Here is a 15326-nt window from a genome sequence, read left to right as displayed (position 1 = left end):
TTCGTAATATGATCACACAGAGAAAGTGTGTCCAACTGGGTCGGGTCTGAATTAGACATTAAGATTTTCGTAATGAAAAATAGAACCTTCCATACATATCACAGAATATTCTGGGCTTATAACTACAGTAATGGTCAGTCAATAGTCTGCTGTGACCACTAGTAAATAAATGTGTATGCAGCTGTGTGAAGTGTAGGTGAGTACTTTGGATAAATCGCTTTAAAAATATGTGCAAGTGTGTTCGTAAAATGAAGAATGTTATGCAGCATGCTGTGCACCTATGGAGTGTAGTCAAATCGCAGGTGCTGTGCAGAAGAGGAGTGGCGCGTTGCTGTAATCTGACTCGACGCAAAAGTGAGTGACATTTACGAACACTAATGCATTTGCTTGAGTGGCCATTTTCCGCAGCAGCTGTTAAAATCAGTTGTTATTGATTTTTCCGCCTTAAGCTTATTGAAATTTAACTGAAGAGAATTTTACACCAGACGCGTTTAGCTTGTATTTATAAAACATCTTCTGTGCTTATTCTGCAAATTGGATATATAAGTTTGTATATTTTTCGTTGCTTTAGATTAAAAACAGGGTTTTGTCTATAAAGTTGGAGCGCAAATTACTTACGGTGTTGCAGCCTGTTATTTACACATTCTGTATGTGTGTTATTTTGCAGATCGAACTGAAGTTATGTGTGTTCTCACTCAGCACAAGAAAAAGTGCAAAGGGAAAAAATTGCCGAGTGTGCATGTGAAACGTAGTCTTTCGATATCAACTGCTGCTAATGAAAGGAAGTAAGCAGTTATTTGGAGAATGTGTAAAGAAGAGGCTGGAACACCGTAAGTAATTTCCACTGTAATTTTATAAACAAAACGCTGTTTTTAATGTAAAGCAACTAAAAATGTACAAACATATGTATCCAATTTGCAGAATAAACACAGAAGATGTTTTATAAATAAGAGTGAAACACGTCTGGAGTAAAATTCTCTTCGATGAAATTGAAGTAAGCTTAAGTCGGAAAAACTAATAACAAATGATTTTACCGATCTCTGAATGATGTTGTCACCCTCTAGGCCATCTGTAGGTCCACATGAGATTGAGGCACATGGTCCACGTACCCGCCCAGTGAGGACAGGAAATGCTGAACTCGTGCATTTGTAAACGGTTATAGGCGCCTCAGTCTGGAACCGCGCGATCGCAACGGTCGCGGGTTCGAATCCTGCCTCGGGCATGAATGTGTGTGATGTCTTAGGTTAGTTAGGTTTAAGTAGTTCTAAGTTCTAGGGGACTGATGACCGCAGCAGTTAAGTCCCATAGTGCTCAGAGCCATTTGAACCATTTTTTGTAAACGGTTAGAGCACATACGCGACTATATAGCATTACAATCCCTCTTCGTACTCTAATTTGGCGAAACCTCGTTTCGGTATTTTGAACAGTTCAGGAAATGCAAGGGTTGTTCATACTCATCCTGTCCATACGTTCAGTTTTAGACGGCAAGCTAGGAAGCTACTGGTACATTATCCCATGGAACAAAAGAAACATGATAGCCGGTGAGTGGGTGTGCTGTGACGGAGTAAGGAATCTGCTCCAGCTGCTCCCTGGTGGAGCCGGGTCGGATGCGGAACCTGCGGAGCACTGCAGCCAGCGCAACCCGCATCTCCAGGTCGGCGAAGCGCGCGCCCACGCACTTGCGAGGTCCTGTGCCAAACGGCAGGTAGCTGCCCGGCTGCCTGCAGGTGGCGCTGCCTCCGGGCAGGAAGCGGCCGGGGTCGAACAGGTCGGGCTCAGGGAACAGGTCCGGCCGGCGGTGCATCAGCAGGAACGACACAAGCACGCAGCAGCCCCTCGGCGCCAAGTAGCGACCATCGCACAGTGGCGTGTCCTCGGTCACCAGGTGCGGCATGTTGGGGGCTGTCGGAAACAGCCGCAGCGATTCCTGCAACAGCCGTACACGCACATGTGAACTGTATCGTGTTGCAAGGAATCTCCTGAACAGATCTTGCACGGGACGCTGAAGCCCAGCACACAATATGTATCCCATAATTGATATTATTCGTGTAACTCATTTGTCGAAACTACATCAGTGCTACACATGTACAGAACCTGGGCAAAGTATATGGTAACACCCAAACTCAGGACACTACTATGGCTTATACGATATAGGGAAACATCTTGAAGTCGTCTCAGAATGGATCAATACAGGTCCTTTATGGTTTCCGAGGGCATCATATACCACTCTTCCTGTAAAATAGGGGCCAGTTCAGGTAATGATGATGGAGGTGGATAATGACCATACACCCCCTCTCCAAAGCAGTTCACAAAGGCTCAATAACATTGAGATCTGGTGACTGTGCTGGCCAGGTGAGATGTTACCATTAATCCTCGTGCTCACAAAACCAGTGCTGAACGATGCCAGCTTCGTGAACAGAGGCCCTACAGCCTTGGTACAACACTTCACCTTTGAGGAACAAGCGTTCTGCCATAGGATGGACCTGATACGCCAAAGTGGTCACATAACACGTGGCAATAATGCGACCTTGCAGAGTAGCCATGAAGCCCATCGTATATCACAATACAGCTGCCCAAACCATCACTAAACCCCAGAAACGTTTCACTTCTGAGATGTATACTTGGCCAGAAAGGTTTAAACAGCGTGAAACAAGACCCATCCAAGCAAATTATTTTCTTCCAGCACCCCATACTGCAGATTTTATAGGTTTGGCCCCACGTTTTCCTGTTAAGGGTATGTCCATCAGTGATGAGCAGTACAGTACAGCTGCTCAAACCATCACTGAACTCCACAAACGTTTCACTTCTGAGGTGCATATTTGCCAGAAAGGTTTAAACAGCGTGAAACAAGACCCATCCGACCAAATTATTTTCTTCCAGCACCCCATAGTCCAGATTTTATAGGTTTGGCCCCACGTTTTCCTATTAAGGGTATCTGTATCACTGATGAGTGGTTTTGGAACTCCAGTTCACTCTACAATTCTCTGCTTGTGGAGCTTCCTCCATGTTGTTTTGGCACTGACAGGGTTAGCCAGTGTGACATTCCACTCTGCAGTGACTTTTGCAGCTGTCATCCCACTATTATTCTTCAATGACAGTCTGCCATGATCAATAAACCCACACTTTCGTCCACATTGTGACATAGTGGATCAGGGTTTTCTGCTTTCCCTGTACACAGTTTAAATTTTCCATAAGTTATCTCCTGAAACAGCAAACATTTCGGCTCCCTGGGTTACGGGTGCACTTACCATGAAAGCATCAACAATTTCCCCACCCTCGAATTCAGTTAGCTTTGATATAACTGACTCACAGCTACACATAACACTGTTCTGACCACGACTGACAATTGCAGTATGTTGAGCACATTGCATAGGTGCTGTTCATACTGAAATTCAGCAGTTTAGTCAGTAGGCCTCTACAGCATCTTCGTTTATGCTGAAGCATACATTTTCGTGGTGTTTCCATGTTTTCGTTCGAACACTGCATGTTGTGATTAGTACACTGAGGTATGAATTAGTCTTGTAACACACTTGTAGATTTGAGCAGGAGAAAATTACACTTTGAGACGTGGCATAAGCCCCCTCTCATATTTCTATCTTACTCTGAGTAATTCGATTTGGGGAAGGGCAGCCGAGTATGGTCATTACAAGGGTAGTATTGAGAACTCAGAAGATATGAATATTTTCCTCTCTAATTGCACACAGTGTAAAGTTGCTATTCCTTCACACGCGGACTTCCCACGTAGCGTCTCTCGTCACCCCGGTGGTCCGGTGACAGGCGGGTTCTGCTGATCTTGAAAGGGTTTTGCCGGCGGGTGTGAGGGAGTCGAATGGATGCTGTCCAGACGCCGACATTGTCATAAGAGCGGGGGCGACACGCCCACAGGGGCCTGAAGGAGCGCGGCTGGGGCTACAGATTCCATTACTTCGCAGAAACTTAGTAAAAACACTTTCTGACAGGCTACCAGCGAGGCGTGGGAATGACTTGTGTTACCAGGCAGTCTTGGCGGGCAAATTCCCGCGTTTTCTGCAAAATCACAACTGTGATTGGCTTGCTCAGGGGATAGCTCCGTGACGTAGCAAAATCAGGGCAGAAATTGGCGCTAAGTAGCTCCATTGGTGGAATAGTAGCGCTTCGGCAATAGAGTGGAATTTTCCGCCGGTTTTCGATTTGCTGATTGGAACGTTTTAACCATGGCCACTATCGTGGGGGCGGGAATGTTCAGTGTTTGGTTTGTACGGGTGCTCATGAGAAAGTCGCCTCTCGCGTTTCGGTCAGAGTAGGTTACAAGACTGAGCTCTCGCTACTCTGGACAGCCTGCCTTCCGTTGGCTGTCTAATATACTTTCATTTAATTGTAACTGTTTGACGAATTTGCTGAAGTTTCGACTTCAACGTAACTTTCCAAGTACAGTTGGCAATTGAGCGTTCTGCGTACAAGCGGCCTATGTTGTCCGTCTTGAACAGTTTTGGCTAAAGTTGACTATCAGAGTTACCATGTGACTTCACTTGTTAAAATCAATCACTGTACTGTCTGTGATTGTGTAGTGAGCCTTCCTCGTCTCCCTCAGAGACGCATTTGTGTTGCTAGGAAGTGTTTAGTCTGGAACAACCAGACCAGGATAATTTGTTTCGGGCTATACTCGCGACATTATCATCACCACGACGGGACGCCGAAGCAACCAGGCATCGCCTCCGGTTGGCAGCCAGATCGTGTCCTTGCAATTAAGAAGACAGCTTGGTAATGTATGTCCGCAGCACGGACAGATTAGGGAATTTTGCTACGTGACAATCAGAGCTCAGCAGAACGCACCTGTTCCCGTCTTTCCTAACGTGGTTCTGTCTTGGGTGTTCATTGTCTGAGTTGTCACTACTGTAGCAGCAATTAATGTTGGGTTGGCTGGGTGTTTCTGTTAAGATTTGAGTTGCAAGGAATTGGCTCCAAATACCACTTGGTCGTAAATGTCACAATCTACTTTATGCTACAACATCTTTGTTTATGTTGAAGCATACATGTTCGTGATGTTTCCATATTTTCGTTCAAACACTGTGATTAGTACACTGAGGCATGAATTAGTCTTGTAACACACTTGTAGGTTTGAACAGGAGAAAATTACATTTTTAAATTAAATGTTGATTGCATCTCTATAGACCACATAAGAAACACAAAATTTGTGGCAATGCATATTGATTTTTAGTTTAAGTGATGTGAACATACAAAGATATTGTCCTCGCAAATTTAATGTGATCAGCATGTTTTGTCCTTAGAGTCCTGTCATCAGTGTGTGATGGCCAATGATGTTTAGTTACATACTCTTCATATGTACACTCGCTTCTTAGTTTTGGAATACTTTTCTTGAGCACTAGGGTGCAAAATCTGAACAAAAACTTTTAATCGAGCTCATTGCAAACATATGTTTCAAAACACTGGGAATTTTGAATACACCATGTGAGTACGTTTGCCAATCAGTCATGCACATCAAAAGTAACATTGATCATTACTGTCTATGATACAAATTCTACAAGATTTTGGCTGAATTTACATTTACCATAAAAAAGTAAATAAGACTCAAAACACCATTTCGAACCAAGAAATCAAAGAAATTACTAAAACAAATTTATTTAAAAAGGCAGTCAGAAGTACCTTCACAATTTAGTCATATTTCATAAAAATTACCTATTAAGCAAAACATTCTATCATACTATGCAGCGAAGGATTACGTATCTTACATGGAGTAGCTGCTTGGTAAAAAAAAAGTAGGACAAATAAATACTACAAAACATCCATCATTTCACATAACACTTTCACACTATATTTTTCCTTCTTTTTTATCTTTTCTGGAAGAACTTAGTCCCAAAGCTAAGCAACGTATGACACTAAAACTTCGTTTTCTTTCTAAACTCAACATCTCACTGTTAATAGAGGCATGCTCACTCAGTCTTTCAGACTAGCAAATAAGAAGTTGAAGAATACAGAAAGGAAACCAAACACAGTCGCTATAGCCTTGACATCGACTAACGGCGTGTGTAGTGTCACATTATGAAACAACGTGCGTATAGTGTGTGTAGCGTGTGACTGGGGATCAGAAATGAATGAACGGTGCAGAACTATACTTTGACAATATTGTAATGATCTAATAGTGAAAGGTTGCCAGCCGAGAAAAGAAGAATCATGTAAATATGACTATTAGTTGTAAGACGTTAACAGTGCAAGCCGCTTTCGTCAGTACATTAAGAGGTCATACGAGTCAAAAAACCGCTGATTGGGAATTAGAGGTAAAAAGCGATGCAGTCATGTCCCATATATAAGCAAACAGCTCAAGATGCCGTACATAGAAGACCTGAAACGTCAAGCAAGGCAGAGTTCCAGAGAGCAGCAGCAGCAGAGTTCCACACTGGCAAGAGTTCCAGATCGAGCAGCCTCGGATGACGAAGAGCCAGCAGCAAATTCTACGTAGGTGAGCATTATCTTTAGTTTAGCTTGTACACCAAGGACACCTTGCTTGCCTAAACATACCTCTGAACTAGGGCTATTGGTTTCCATCGTACATTTGTCTACATGTACCTATGTTTATACGTGACTTTCTTTGCAGCGAGTACTTGAACCTAAGGATCCGATTGGAGCAATAGAATCTGACACTTCCATGGTCCGTGATCTGTAGCACCATACGTTGGTGTGTATTCCCGACTCTTGGCAAGGTTATTGGCTATGGTGGATACTTTTTGATTAACTTGAGATTGTAGTAGGCCTCATCTGTGTTTTTATAGACTACCGTCTGTGCTCTTCTGCATTTTTATGGCAGACACACGAAGAAGCAATAAAAAACAGAACAGGAAGCCAAGCCAGAGTCTCACTTCCTTTCATCACCATGTGCATCTTTAATACTATTAACGATACGGTCTATATAACTTATATAACTTCTCTGTTTTTTTCCACAATGTGACTTCTGTATCACCAAGCTGGTTCGTGTAACATCTGTGTAAATGTTTTATTCGTTATTTATGACCATTTATGTAACCGTAATAATCTAAGGATGTATTTTCAAAAGTAATACGGTGTAAAAGAATGGAAATGTTGAATCTTTACTTGCCATACTGGCTCATGAATAGAGCTGTCGCTTCGTAATCATGTAGAACACGGAGGGAAGCCCCTATGCAAAGACACTGGCTTGGCAGGAACAGAAAAGGTGGACTTGGCGGTCGAATTGCAAATTTCTTTTGTGATACGAGTCAGTCGGTGGCTAGCAGGTAAAGCATTCCCATTTCTTGAACTGAACGAGGCAAGAAGAACTGCAAGATTATACACTATGAGATCAATAGTATCCGGACACCTAGCTGAAAATAACTTACAAGTTCGTGGCACCCTCCATCGGTAATGCTGGAATTCAATATGATGTTGCCCTACCCTTAGCTTTAATGAAAGCTTCCACTCTCGCAGGCATACGGTCAGTCAGGTGGTGGAACGTTTCTTGGGGAATTGTAACCGATTCTTCTCGGAGTGCTACACTGAGGAGAGGTATCGATGTTGGTCAGTGAGGCCTGGCACGAAGTCGGTGCTCAAAAATATCCCAAAGGTGTCCTATAGGATTCAGATCAGCCCTCTGTGCAGGCCAGTTTATTACAGGGATGTTATCATCGTGTAACCACTCCACCATTGGCATTATGAACAGGTGCTCGATCGTGTTGAAAGAGGCAATCGACATCCTAGAATTGCTCTTCATCAATGGGAAGCAAGAAGGTGCTTCAAACAACAATGTAGGCCTGTGCTGTGATAGTGCCACTTAAAAAAAAAAACAAGCAGTGCAAGCCCAGTCCATGAAAAACACGACCACACCATAACACCACCGCCTCCGAATTTCACTGTTGGCACTACACACGCTGGCAGATGTTCACCGGGCATTCACCATACCCACACCCTGCCATTGGATCGTCTCATTATGTGCCGTGATTCGTCACTCCACGCAACGTTTTTCCACTGCTCAGTCGTCCAATGTTTACGCTCCACCAAGCGAGGCGTCGTTTGGTATTTCCTGGCGTGATGTTTGGCTTATGAGCAGCCGCTCGAACGTGAAATGCAAGTTTTCTCACCTCCTGCCTGTCATAGTACTTGCAGCAGATCCTGATGCAGTCTGGAATTCCTGTGTGATGTTCTGGATAGATGTCTGCCTATTACAAATTAAGACCGTTTTCAACTGTCGACGGTCTCTGTCAGTCAACAGACGAGGTCGGCCTGTACGCTTTTGTGCTGTACATGTCCCTTCACGTTTCCACCTCTTTATCACATCGGAAACAGTGGACGTAGGCATGTTGAGGAGTGTGAAAATCTCGAATACAGACACATGACACAAGTGACGCCCTATCATCTGACCACGTTCGAAGTCCGTGAGATCCGCGGGGCGCCCCATTCCGCTCTCTCACTATGTCTAATGACTACTGAGGTCGCTGATATGGAATATCTGGCAGCAGGTGGCAGCACAGTGCACCTAATATGAGAAACGTATGTGATGGGGGGGGGGGGGGGGTGCCCGGATACGTTTGATCATAGAGCGTATAATACAGCTTCAGATGTGGATGTAATTTGGCTTATTATTCATGGCATAATCTTGCTAAAAAGAGAATTTCCAGAGCTAGTTAAACAACAAGAGCCACAGATACTTTTGCCGCCTTTTATGGACGGTAAAGAAGATCGAATTTGCCATTACCTTCATCTCCAGTTGAGTATTGGATAATTGTATGGTCTATTTATGCGGTTTCTTTTTCAATTTTAAGTTTGTGCCCTATACCTTTGTGTTTATCAGTCATATTTTATCATTAGTCATTTACCTAGACAGGGTCGTATACCAAGTACTACCATATTCCCGATTATCCTATTTTATTGAGCTGAAAAGCCATTTCACTAAACTATCACTACAGTTAATAAACTCTGTGGAGTAGCAGATTTCATTATTATTCACTGAGCAGCCATACAAAAATAATTAAAGTTTCAGCATAGTTCAGCTCCCTAGATAAATTTATAATATTCAGCTAAAAATTGATCTTATTGAAATCTCTGTACAGTATTACTGTTGCATGCAAAAACGGCGGTGGTCATGAACAGATACTGCCTAGTAGACTTTGAGGGGCCAACATAAGAATTAATTATTGTGCAGATGTAAAGGTGTTTTTTTCTCATATTGCATTGTGAATAAAATATTCAGCTTTGATGTAAATCCTGGGGCACATTAGTTTCTGGTCCTCATTGCTAATTGTTGAGCCAGATGTAAGTTTCATATTACAATTACAGCATTAATGAAGTGAACATGTCAGCTATCTGACTTTTGTGTGCTGTAATGGGAAACGGGCTCAACTATACTAGATGCAGGTACCACATGTTCAATTTGAGCTAACTAGATAAGGAAGCAAATGCGCCTTCAGAACGCAAATAGTAACAGGAATAGAGAATATAATTATCTGACAGCCGTTTCAAGGACTTTTTTTCCAATAATTATGCTGATAAAAGAACCTCTTGTCCAAAGTTATGTTGCTCCACAATTACTAATTATTTATCTATAATAATAAGATGCTTTCTTCCTTAATATACATAAATTAAGTGTTATTGAGAGCCAGTTGCTGCAAAAAAGGTTAATATTCCTTCTGTGTCGTTCATGCAAAACTAATTCTACCTTGCTTGATAAATTGCGGCAGTGCTTAGCATCTTATCTGCAAAAAGTATGGTCAATCCCAATAGTAAACTTTTTCATGAACAGAGATAGTATTTAGCGCAACTTTGCCTAATTAGGCTGGCGACCAATTCTTTTCAAGTAATTACAGATTATCTGATAACTAATGGAGCACTGGTTCGATTCCCGTTTGTTCTGCTATTACTCCCTTTCAGCAGAAATCTTCAGAGAAACAATATCAGTCGGATACCTTTCCATTACGCACGATCATAATCAAATAAGTATACATTCACAGGAATAACATTGTCGGTGGTTGCCAGTTCAGTAGTAGCTGATACCGTTGTACGCATCCTAACATCGCAGACATTCTGTACTGTCTCCAGTGACAGAGACTTGATAAATCTCAGTGTGACCCCGTCGTCGTTTCACTTCTGCACACAGCCGCTCGTGTACCAAGAAACGAGTGGCCAAAAATTCCGCGTCACCTCTGGTCTGAGAGTGAGGTTCTAGGAAATTATGTTGCGATTCATACAGGCTTACAATATTATTAAACAACTTCTTTGAAAAAGGGCATGTGTATAGGCATAAGGCGAGTGAGGTAACACTGTTTTAAGCAGACTGACCTTGTATGCGGGAAGGTAGAGGCTGCATCTTTCATTTGGCCATCCTTATTTAGGATTTTCATGGATTTCCTAAATTAATTCAGGCAAATACTGGTGAAGATCCTACTATAAGGACACAGCAGACTATATGTAAAACTGATCCACGGATAAACGAAATTACTACAAATGCTAATACTACGATACTGTAAATCACACTACTTATTTGTTATTAAACAGTGGAGATGCCTCATTTAAACTGTAGTCTAAGTCTGTTGTCAGAGTAACTTAAATGAGACAGTCTACGTATCAGTAAATAATAATTTGAAGTTTGAAAAGTTGCTTTATGTAAGCAACTGTTCTAACTGCTGCTCGAACAGATGGCAGTTACGTGTGGACGATAGCCTTCTATCGTTAACAGTCGACATTCGACGTTGTTTGATTGGACTAATACAATTAACATCACGTAGTAATGTCTAATTGTCCTCATAAGTGAGTTAAACGCCTATGTGTTTCTTTAGAATGACGGGAAAAGTAATAAAATATTTTACACTAAGCTAATTGTGCATGTCTTTTGCTTAGTAAAATTACAGCTGATAGGGGTAAATTTTTTTCAGTTATCATTGGTGTCCGTTATTAGGTTGTAGAATTTGGCAACTTTAGTCGTACCAAACTTATCGACTTGTACTCTTTTGCTTATTAATATTTTCTTTAAATTGTAAAGTGGATAGTCAGTCAAAAGAACTTGCGTCGACGGGATTACCGTCTCCTGAAACTCTAAACTTACAGAAGAAATGAAACAAAACAGGAAGCAAAGAGACGCCCAGAACTAGTACGTAAAACGGATTGTAGTCGTAGTGGTACAAGCACATGGAATGAAGGCAATAATACGAAGGGAGTAAGCCAGGGCTGTAAGCCATCTACTACGTTATTCAGTCGGAACGTAGAGCATGCATTAAAATAAACCAAGGAGATATTAGGAAAAGAATTAAGGATCAGGGTAAATATGTAAAAACTTTTAGGTTTGCTGGTAACGGATAGCATGGATCACACCGCCAACCAGTTGCTTGTTAACAGTCTACTCAAACCTTTACTTAGGTTTCGACAGATATAAACCTATCTCCCCATAGATGTAATGACACCTAAAAATAGTACACATTGTAGCCAGTACATGGAAGTTATATGTGCAGCAAAAAGAAACATCAAAATTATATAAAATAAATTTACGTGTTACACAATGTGCGAAAAGAGAAACGAAGTCACAAGGCTTAATCAACAGTAAAATGATCCACATAAATGTTATAGCATAAGGTTTCGTCATAAGTAAAAATGATCCATGTACAATCTAAGGCTACATTCTAGTGTCTATAAAGTAAGGTCTAATAACCGTCCTTGTTTCTATAAAGGGTAGACAGGAAGAACTGTCAAAGTTAGAGTCAAAGAACATTTATTGGGTAAAGAGGGCGGTAGCGTTCATAGGTCTACTTATGACGAATATCTCGTACAATGTGTACAATCCCCTATGAATCTGGAAGACGCGGTTCTTCTGTGGAGGGAGGAGAAGGGTTTTAGATTGCACTTGCTGGAGGAACTGCAAATTTTTAAGTACAATTTCAATTATAGGGATTTTATTCAATCAGTGATCGTTTTCAGCTTAAAAACAAACTTTTTCGATTGGATTCGGCTTGTTCCTAAATTGACATAGCAACTACACTCCTGGAAATGGAAAAAAGAACACATTGACACCGGTGTGTCAGACCCACCATACTTGCTCCGGACACTGCGAGAGGGCTGTACAAGCAATGATCACACGCACGGCACAGCGGACACACCAGGAACTGCGGTGTTGGCCGTCGAATGGCGCTAGCTGCGCAGCATTTGTGCACCGCCGCCGTCAGTGTCAGCCAGTTTGCCGTGGCATACGGAGCTCCATCGCAGTCTTTAACACTGGTAGCATGCCGCGACAGCGTGGACGTGAACCGTATGTGCAGTTGACGGACTTTGAGCGAGGGCGTATAGTGGGCATGCGGGAGGCCGGGTGGACGTACCGCCGAATTGCTCAACACGTGGGGCGTGAGGTCTCCACAGTACATCGATGTTGTCGCCAGTGGTCGGCGGAAGGTGCACGTGCCCGTCGACCTGGGACCGGACCGCAGCGACGCACGGATGCACGCCAAGACCGTAGGATCCTACGCAGTGCCGTAGGGGACCGCACCGCCACTTCCCAGCAAATTAGGGACACTGTTGCTCCTGGGGTATCGGCGAGGACCATTCGCAACCGTCTCCATGAAGCTGGGTTACGGTCCCGCACACCGTTAGGCCGTCTTCCGCTCACGCCCCAACATCGTGCAGCCCACCTCCAGTGGTGTCGCGACAGGCATGAATGGAGGGACGAATGGAGACGTGTCGTCTTCAGCGATGAGAGTCGCTTCAGCGTTGGTGCCAATGACGGTCGTATGCGTGTTTGGCGCCGTGCAGGTGAGCGCCACAATCAGGACTGCATACGACCGAGGCACACAGGGCCAACACCCGGCATCATGGTGTGGGGAGCGATCTCCTACACTGGCCGTACACCACTGGTGATCGTCGAGGGGACACTGAATAGTGCACGGTACATCCAAACCGTCATCGAACCCATCGTTCTACCATTCCTAGACCGGCAAGGGAACTTGCTGTTCCAACAGGACAATGCACGTCCGCATGTATCCCGTGCCACCCAACGTGCTCTAGAAGGTGTAAGTCAACTACCCTGGCCAGCAAGATCTCCGGATCTGTCCCCCATTGAGCATGTTTGGGACTGGATGAAGCGTCGTCTCACGCGGTCTGCACGTCCAGCACGAACGCTGGTCCAACTGAGGCGCCAGGTGGAAATGGCATGGCAAGCCGTTCCACAGGACTACATCTAGCATCTCTACGATCGTCTCCATGGGAGAATAGCAGCCTGCATTGCTGCGAAAGGTGGATATACACTGTACTAGTGCCGACATTGTGCATGCTCTGTTGCCTGTGTCTATGTGCCTGTGGTTCTGTCAGTGTGATCATGTGATGTATCTGACCCCAGGAATGTGTCAATAAAGTTTCCCCTTCCTGGGACAATGAATTCACGGTGTTCTTATTTCAATTTCCAGGAGTGTATAATGGCTCTTCCGCGCTGTTTCAACATATTTTTTTTTCAAATACGTAATTTGTCATTATCCTACTTTTTGTTCACAATTTACATAGGTTTATATCCTTTTTTGTAATTTTTGTTATATTACTGTTTCTGTAGCATTATTTTCATGTGTACTGAACAGCCAAAGAAACTGGTACACCTGCCTAAAATCGTGTAGGGGTCCCGAGAGCACGCAGGACGTGGTATGGACTCGACTAATGTCTGAAGTAGTGCTGGCGGGAACTGACACCATGAATCCTGCAGGGCTGTCCATAAATCCATAACAATTCCATGGGGTGGAGATCTCTTCTGAACAGCACGTTGCAATGCATCACACATATGCTCAGTGTCATGTCTTGGGAGTTTGTTGGCCAGAGAAGGTGCTTAAACTCCGAAGAGTGTTCCTGGAGCCACTCTGTAGCAATTATGGACATATGGGGTGTCGCATTGCCCTGCTGGAATTGCCCAAGTTCGTCGGAATGCACACTGGACATGAATGGGTGCAGGTGAACAGACTGGATGATTACCTCTAAGAGTCGTTTCTAGACGTGTCAGGGGTCCCATCTTACTCCCACTGCACACGCCCCGTACTATTACAGAGCCTCCACCAGCTTGAACTGTCCCCTGCTGACATGTAGTGTCTATGAATACGTGAGGCTGTTTTCATATCCGTACACGTCCATCCTCTCGATACAATTCAAAACAAGACTAATCCGACCAAGCAACATGTTTTCAATCATAAACTGTCCACTGTCGGTGTTGACGGGCCGAAGCGAGGCGTAAAGCTTTGTGTCGTGCAGTCATCAAGGGTACACGAGTGGGCCTTCGGGTCAAGAAAGGCCATATCGATGATGTTTCGTTGAATGGTTTGCAAGCTGAGACTTGTTGATGGCCCACTACTGAAAACTGCAGCAGTATGCGGAAGGGTTGCTCTTCTGCCACGATGAAGGATTCTCTTCAGTCGTCGTTGGCCTCCATTGGCTCAAATGGCTCTGAGCACTATGGGACTTAACATCTATGGTCATCAGTCCCCTAGAACTTAGAACTACTTAAGCCTAACTAACCTAAGGACATCACACAACACCCAGTCATCACGAGGCAGAGAAAGGCCCCTGTTCTCGCAGGATTTCTTCCCTTTTGCAGCGATGTCGGAGATTTGATGTTTTACCGGATTCCTGATATTCACGCTACACTCGTGAAATGGTCGTATGGGAAAATCCACACTTCATCGCTACCTCGGAGATGCTGTGTCCCATAGCTCGTTCGCCGACTACAACACCACGATGAAGACCACTTAAATCTTGATAATTTGCCACTGTAGCAGCAGTAACAGTTCTAACAACTGCCCCAGACACTTGTTATCCTATGTAGGCGTTGCCGACCGCAGCGCTGTATTCTGCCTGTTTACATATCTCTGTATTTCAATACGCATTTCTCTACAGTTTGCTCGGCGCTCCAGTGTAATTTTATTGACATGTAAGGCGAATGCCACCGCTTCTTATGTGAGCTCCACCTAGGCGTAAGATTCGTGCTGGCTTGTTGCTTCTGGCTCTGAGCACTATGGGACTTAACATCCATGGTCATGAGTCCCCTAGAACTTAGAACTACTTAAACCTAACTAACCTAAGGACAGCACACAATACCCAGTCATCACGAGGCAGAGAAAATCCCTGACCCCGCCGGGAATCGAACCCGCGAACCCGGGCGTGGTAAGCGAGAACGCTACCGCACGACCACGAGCTGCGGACTTGTTGCTTCTGGCCTATTAGTTGTCTGTTTGTGTGTGTGGTGCACGATGCATTTTTTCTGTTGACTAAGCCTTATGACTTCATTTCTCTTTTCACACAATATGTCACACGTCGTTTTATTTTATATTTCCATTGCATGTAGTCCGCAGCTCGTGGTCTGCGGTAGCGTT

General features: G+C 43.9%; 1 protein-coding gene across 1 annotated transcript in view; it reads right to left on the bottom strand.

Moving 5' to 3' along the window:
- Positions 1-1260: 1260 nt before the first annotated feature.
- Positions 1261-15326, bottom strand: part of LOC124606557 (cytochrome P450 4C1-like) — a 105521-nt gene continuing 91455 nt past the window's right edge. The window contains exon 6 of the mRNA XM_047138541.1: positions 1261-1927. Coding sequence (XP_046994497.1) covers positions 1490-1927 — 438 coding nt within the window. The 3' untranslated portion in view covers positions 1261-1489. The remainder of the gene's footprint in view (positions 1928-15326) is intronic.

This window comes from Schistocerca americana, chromosome 3 (genome assembly GCF_021461395.2).
Source record: "Schistocerca americana isolate TAMUIC-IGC-003095 chromosome 3, iqSchAmer2.1, whole genome shotgun sequence".
NCBI lineage: Eukaryota > Metazoa > Arthropoda > Insecta > Orthoptera > Acrididae > Schistocerca > Schistocerca americana.
This window is presented reverse-complemented; position numbering and strand designations above follow the sequence as displayed.